This window comes from Hippocampus comes, unplaced genomic scaffold (assembly GCF_001891065.2).
Source record: "Hippocampus comes isolate QL1 unplaced genomic scaffold, H_comes_QL1_v1.1 scaffold29, whole genome shotgun sequence".
In the NCBI taxonomy this organism is placed as follows: Eukaryota; Metazoa; Chordata; class Actinopteri; order Syngnathiformes; family Syngnathidae; genus Hippocampus; species Hippocampus comes.
Window position 1 is genome coordinate 1,543,625 of NW_017805820.1, and position 7,538 is coordinate 1,551,162.

Below are 7,538 nucleotides of genomic sequence, written 5' to 3' on the forward strand. Positions count from 1 at the left end.
AGAGAGATGAAGAATACTGAAACAAGCCAGCAGAGCTCCATTTGTATTTTTTATTTTCATTTTTTTATAATTGCGTACACTTCTTGAAATCAAACGTTTGTATTTTTTATTGTCATTTTTTTTTATAATTGCGTACACTTCTTGAAATCAAACCAAAAAAAGGGGGTTCTTGACAGCCACTGGTGTTTCTTTGAACCCACTAAAATATTTCTGCAGCTTTAGACCACGTTTGCTTTTGTAGCATTAGAAGTTAGTCATTATTTGAGGACTTCATGCGGATGCAATTGTAAGTACAGTACAAGGAGAGAAGAGCTGGCTGCTCATTTTATGCATGAACTGTCGTGGTGGTGCACAGATGCATCGTAAAACGCCAGTTGGATTCTTCTGCTCTCTCCAAACGCTTCACATCCATTTAATGCAACAGCAATTCCTACGTCCTCATTATACAATAGGATGCAATCTGATATGTTTTCACTGTGTTCCTTCCCACGCACACATGCTCGCTGAAACCGGGTAAGACATTCTTGCGGGATGGAGGAACTAAATGGACAATTAATTATGGAAATGTTCTTGGCTGTTTTAACTACAAAATTCTTGTCATGAGTAAATGGCACACGTTTAGTCAAATCAAATCATTGGGAAGGACACAGCACACAGTGTTGATTTGTACATTCATGACTTGCATTGAGAGTTTTCACAGGTTTTTGTCTGGAGTGACGGTATTCATATCGCATCATGAATCAACAGCGAGTCGCTATTCTTTGTTTCAGACTTTGAAGCACTATTGATGATGAGGATGACAGTTTAAACACCAGATCGAATTGAACCGGGACATTTATTGGTCCATTCCAGGATCAAACGCCTCTTGTGAATTTTGCTGTTAACAACAACAGCAGCTTCCCTGACTCATGATCTCACAAAGCGAGGGATCTTCACACAAGACTAACCCATCACAAACTAATGCTTTCGGACACAGACACTTGCCACACCAGACCCCAAGAAATTGTTGACTGGCCATTCCAAGGACCACAACTTGGTTTCCGGGCCGAGATCATTTCAAGCACAAGAAGTCAAAAGATGAAATAACCTGGGCGGAAATCAATACATAGAGAAGTTTCTGGCAATCCGCAAAGACTTCTTTTATGATGGTATAAAGTATGTGGCTTTGCTGCAATGTTAGCACCAGTGGTACAAAACAAGAGTTTTGTTTTAGCACATCCAAGTTACATTCCATCGATATTACACCAACAAAAAAATATCTTTTAAAGGACGATACAACATAGCCTTTTGCATTCGGGATTTATTAAAAAAAAAAAAGCACCATTTCGAGAGCAGAGGCCTCTGAGAAGGTCAAACTGACAGAGCGAGAAGAATGCTGCAGATTTGCCCCATAGTGTGCAGGTGTTTTGCTTTTTATTTCTTCTTTTTTTGTACTGGCCTATGCTCCAGCCCTGTCGAACGTTTTGTGGAATTGAGTCAATAGTTATTGCATGCTAGTTTACATCCTGGCTATCAAAGACCACACCCCACCAGATGCATTTTTTTTAGAGGACAGACTGGCCGGGGACCGACCACTTGTAGGTAGACCTCTGTACTCACAATTACTGTTTGAAGTGTGTTTTTTCTTTTATTCAAAGCGCTGAAGAGAAGACACGGTATGAATCGCACAAACCACAAATCATTTAAGATTTATCATAAAATGTAACTACTGAAGTAAAATGTTAAGTAGGCAGCAGCAAACTAAAATCTAGATGAATGCAGGGCAGAATACGTGAAGCATAAGAACTGAAACTAGGCTGCTTTGAAAGAGAGTAGATAAGGATATGGATAGATGGATGGATACATTGTCTTTACTTTTTGTCTTTGCTTTGATGTAATGTACTTTTTGATCATATTATTGTTTTGCAATCGTTTCTGGAGGCCTTCAAGAAGTATTTCACCCGACGTAAAAAATTCACAATTGAATCACACGCTGGAGAGACTATGTCACCCAGCTGGCATGGGAACGCCTCGGGATCCGCCAGGAAGAGCTCGAAGAAGTGGCTGGGGAGAGGGAAGTCTGGGCTTCCCTCCTAAAGCTGCTGCCCCCGCGACCCGACCCCGGATAAGCGGTGGAAAATGGATGGATGGATGGATGGATGGATGAATCACACGACTGTGTTAAACAAAAATTAGGCAATGCAAAAAACAAAAACAAAAGTCGGCCATATACGCCAACTCGTAATGCAGAAACAGCACTGGATAGACCTGTTTACGCCACTGAAGTTCCAAATACTAATATTCAGCAAAGACATTCCAGAATGTAGAGAAGGCTGAAATACTTACATGCATTGGTGACTGCAAAACTGTTGGCTGTCTCTATATTGTCGACATGTGGGACCAGGTTGAAGGGGGCTTCCGTAGCATTCGGACTGGTGTTGTGAAGGAAGATAGCTAGTCGAAACGCTGTGTACTCTTGATCAGTATTCCTAATGAACAAGCCGCCTAGGGAGTGAGACAAGGGAAAAGGTGATGGAGAGGAGAAAGAGGGATGCGCGCCAAGAAAGATTGATGAGGAGAGAGGGCGGATGCCAAAAAAGGAGAGAGAGAGAGAGAGAGAGAGAGAGAGAGAGAAAATAAAAGTAAGATCTTCATTTATATCTCCAAGAAAAATGCCACTTGTCTATCAGCACACGCACATGCATACCCGTGAAAGAAAATTCATGGATACCAGTGCGGTGCATTTTCATTGATGAAATCAAAAAAAGGGAGTGAGATGTAAGGGAAGGAAAAAAATAGAAACAGCTATCTTGTCAGAAGTCAGTGGACAAAAAGAGAATGAGTTGGAGAAGAGGGAGCAGATAACACAAGAAGGCCAGATCACAAAAATGCCAGCCACATAAAAGAAGAGCAGAGGCCACACACAAAAAAAGGATGACGACGCGGATACAAAGTGTCAGTTGACCTTTTATGAGAGACTCGTATCCCATGGGACCAAATGAGAATGTGATTAAAGATAAAAGAAATGAGACAAAATCAAACTATTAAAAAGGAGCACAAAGATGGGTGGGAGAGAAGAAACATTTGAGCATGGAAGGCAGAACGCCGCATACTCTGGGTTCCATGCAAAGAAAAGCTTTGACAAATTCCCAAGGAGTCCCAGAGGGGCTCCTTTTATGAACAAAGCCGGAGACATTGTAATCAGACTAACCCCAGAAACTATGCTAATGAAGTGAAAATGAATAGAATAGGACTTGTATCGTTAGTACAAATTCAATAGGAGAATAAACACATGCACACAGAACAGAAAATCAACAAACATGGTTGCTTGTACAAAAGCCCTGTTAATCGTGACAAAATAAAACATTTTCTTGACGAACAATTTTGCTAATAAATTACGGTACTTCATTTGAGTAAATTACTAATTTTGAAGAGCTTTTTTTTTTTTAACAGTTAATCCTCGGCACCTGAAGCAAGCCTTTTACTAAATATAGGACAATGTAACGGGGCGGTTGAATGGAGGACTGCAGCCACTGTATTTTTCAGTATTCAGGTATCCTAATGAAAATTCTACACAATAATCGTATGTTCAGGTAAAGGATATATACACTTTAGAATAAACAACCAATAGGTTTCCCTGTTATCTAATCAACATATTTTATTGCCTATATTGCTTCTGCACATGTGAATAAAGTTGTAATTTTCTGGAGAAAGTAAAGAATATCAGGCACAACTGTGTCTGTGTTGGAGCAACAACTAATCGGGATTATCAACCAGTGATGCTGATTATGGTGAGAACTGCATATAGGAAAGTTCTTCACTGTATAATAGTTTTTCTGCAAAATATCCAATTGTAGCTCTCGTTACGGTTTAAAAGTGCTGTCATTGTGATTTTTTTTTTTTTTTCCTTGAGTGTGACCTTGAAACAGAACTGGGCATTCCCCAAACTGTTCCCACCATGATTCAGAGGCAACTAATGGGGCTAGTGCAACGTCCCAATACCTTTGTCCATGCATTTAAAGTCATTCTTTCCCCCTTACATCAACCTCTGAGATTTGGCCAATGCTTCAAGGGCTGAACTGATTAGGAAACAAAGTGATTGAGTTGACTTTTAACAGCAAAAGAGCGAAGGAGATGGGAGAGGACAAGAAAAGATGACAAGGGAGGAGTCAGCAGGCAGCACATAATGAACGGAGCCATTATTGCGACAACGTGCCATCTACCTTTGCCCGAGTGTGTCTTTGTCTCACTTGGGGTTCATCCTGCGTGCCTCTTAATTATCTCAGATGAACTTGGAAAAATAACTCACAAATTATCAAAATGCGATCATTAAAATAAGACTGGGAGCTCGCATGTTCACCGGAAATATAAATGGACTGGCAAGAAATGTGATGCAGTGTAATCGCATAATGATTATGCGAACATGAACTCCTGGGGTTTGGAAGCGTTCTGTTTCTGAAATGCAGTTTGTTTTGGATGGCGTTCGGTGGAACATTGAAATTTGAACATCCCATCAACCGTAGAGTTCCAAAATAAATGTTTTGGAACAAATATGCCTACAGTGTAAAGCCCACAATTTTAGAATTCAAATTGCCATCAGGCAATACATCACACAATGAGATATGAGCGGGCATATGTTGTGCCTTTTTAGTCGATTTTTACGTTTGACCTTATCGTGGCACTTATCCCAAAAGATGGACCATCATTATTAATGGCCTTAGTGCGTGACAACAGAATATCACACAAAACTCCAAACGAATAACCATCATCCAGTAGATTTAACTCTCTGCATGTGTTTTCCTTTGTCTTTGGCTTTTTGCAGCATTTATTCCAAAAGGTGGATGGCCGTCCTGCCTGACGCCATGTCAAGAAATCTCGGTTCACCCGGCATCAAAGGCTTGACTCTTTCCTTTTTCTTTGCTTTATTGTGGCTTTTGACAGACTTATTCCAAAACACAGGGAATAACCTGAGAAGAGAAGGAGGCTTTGTGAGGCAATAAACCCACACCACCTCTATTTTATTTATTTATTTTTTTGTCTGGGGTACTACACATTGTCTGTTGGTGACAAAGTTAAGACGGAATGGTAAGTTTTACAGTGGTCGACTCAGTCTTGTATGACGAGTGAATTAAAAGGATGTTAAACGTTACTTTTGGATAAGTTATAACTGGGGATGGAATTTCTACTCTTCAGACAGTATGGGATTTTGCACTGGTAGTGTAGTGGTGTATACATACTGCTGCCATTCTTGCAGATGGCGTCGGTTCAATTCCTCATCAGTGTCTTAATAGCCAGCCATGGATGATCCTAAACCCTGATTAAAAATAAATTGACTCGCTAACTCAGGCAACCCCCTGATAGGACAATTTGAAAGTTGCAACAAACAGGATCCCCCCCCCCACCCCCGAAATGGCATACAAATCCAGCTAATAGACGAGCCTGCGTTCGACTTCCAAGGTTTCATTGTACTACAGTTCTCTCAACTAGATTTACGTTTTACCAAGTCTCACTGTGAAAAACGCAGAACAAAGCTTCCTGTGAAACTACACTGCAGATCCATGTCTCCACGTGAGTGGCTCAACAGGCAAACGAAAAGGTCACATATGTGTGCACAGAACCTTTCCCGCCTCTCAGCAGCGTCTGCATGCAGGTTCACACATGAACTGGCGTTTGTATACTTGCCACATGCATGAACGTGCAATGCAATGACAACACACACAAAAAAATACATTATCTGAAGCAGCATGAACCATGTAATACTCTAATGTGGTTGAAGGCCCCCCCGGTTAGTTATGACCCTCAATAATCACCCACCAGCCGCCTTTCAGCCTAAAGTACCCTTTGCTGTGTGAGGACACTCCACATTGCACATTTGATATGGCGTGTGTTCAGAAAGCAATGCAGACGTGTATGGGATGCCAATTTTCAAAAATATTCCGCATACCAAGTTTATTGGCAGCCGTAGGTACAGAGTCAAGGAAATGAATCCCATTATAGGACCTCCCAAGTTCTAACTGCCCCCCCCCCACAAGGAGTGATGCATTGAATTCATTATCACACATTTACCTGCGTGCCTGTGGTGTGTGCGCGCCCAACAAGCTCCCATGCACGTGCGGTCATCTGCAACGGTGATCTCTATTTTGCAAACTTTATCACTTGGTTCATGTGCTTTGCGAAGGAATTGCTACCGCGTTCACAATAAGTAGAAGCAAAGAGAGCTCGAGGGTGAGAGAGAGAGAGAGAGAGAGAGAGAGAGAGAGAGAGAGAGAGAGAGAGAAATACTGCAGTGTCTAAAGAGAGATGAGACTGAAGAATGAAAAAGCTTTTTAAATTTTCACACACAGACAAAATCAAACACTTTGTATGTCTTATTTTTATGACTTTGAGAATGAGTAAAAAAAAAAAAAAAAAAAAACCTTGCTCAAAATGTTTCCATGCAACGATTTTGGTTTCTTTTTTTTTTCAGCTGCTTTTTCTTGGAGACTTTGAAATGCACATCCGTATTAAAAAAAAAAAAAAATCTCTCCAACTCACCAATCTGCACTGAGCTGGGGAACGCTCCCGTCGACAGCCCCCACCAGACAGAACACAAGCCCAGAAAGTGCCAAGAGAAAATATTAATCCTCATGTTTCTTCACTTGGGTTCCTTCAAAAAGTGTTGCGATACATTGACAGGGAGGAAGGGGGAGGGAAGACGGCAGAAAAAAAAAGAGGAAGGTTTTCTCCGTGTACTGTACGTTTTGTCCTGGATAGTAATTCCTATTCCATGGTGGGCTTTTAGCGGTTATTCCCCCCTGCATGCACGGTCCGCTCAGGGGAGAGCTGCGTGTCCGATGCACATGGATAGACAGAGGCGGGCAGAAGGAGTGGAGAAAGTCGTTGCAAGATTGGCGAGCTTGGAGAGCAGACTGCATGGAGCAACTGGACATGCGCGCCACCTCCTCCCTCGCGCTCTCTCTCCCTCTTTCAGTCTCACTCGCTCTCACGCACTCTTTCTACGTCGTATACTTTCACCTTCCCCGTGTAACTGCTGGTGTGATTGGGAGCTCATTTGCGCACTTTCTTACACGCTTATAATCTTTGGCATGAATCGCGTATCTGATGTTAAATGTCTCGGTGTGTGTTATTCTCGTTTGGCGAGTCAGAGGGGAAAAGAAACGTTGGCTTGTTTCCCTTGAGAAGTTGGAATGAAGGATTCCTCCTGCGTCAAACGCAATCCATCCTGACGCATTGGTCCAAAGTAGCCTCGCGTGTCTGTCCTAGGTTTAGTTCAGCCTGCACGAAAAAAAAAAGCCAGAAAAAAAAAAAACGACGAGAGAAAACATATGGCCACAGAAAAAGGAATTTGAATAAAATGCAACAACAAGAGATTATGTTATAAACATTGTCCTGTGAACAGTGCTTGCTTGTGCGGTTGCTTCGGTGATTGATGTGACTAAGGCACCGGTGTCAAAATCAAGGCCCGTGGGCCAGATCCGGCCCGCCACATCATTTCATGTGGCCCGCGAAAGCAAATCATCCGTGTCAACTTCCATGATCCTTGCTTAAATCTGTTCCGA

The 7,538-nt window shown here is 41.9% G+C and overlaps 1 protein-coding gene across 1 annotated transcript in view; it reads right to left on the reverse strand.

Moving 5' to 3' along the window:
• Positions 1–7,246, reverse strand: part of gria4a (glutamate receptor, ionotropic, AMPA 4a) — an 87,313-nt gene extending 80,067 nt beyond the window's left edge. Inside the window, exons 1-2 of the mRNA XM_019885822.1 lie at positions 6,514–7,246; positions 2,326–2,484 (exon numbers count right to left, since the gene is read on the reverse strand). Coding sequence (XP_019741381.1) covers positions 2,326–2,484; positions 6,514–6,607 — 253 coding nt within the window. The 5' untranslated portion in view covers positions 6,608–7,246. The remainder of the gene's footprint in view (positions 1–2,325; positions 2,485–6,513) is intronic.
• Between the last annotated feature and the right edge of the window lie 292 nt (positions 7,247–7,538).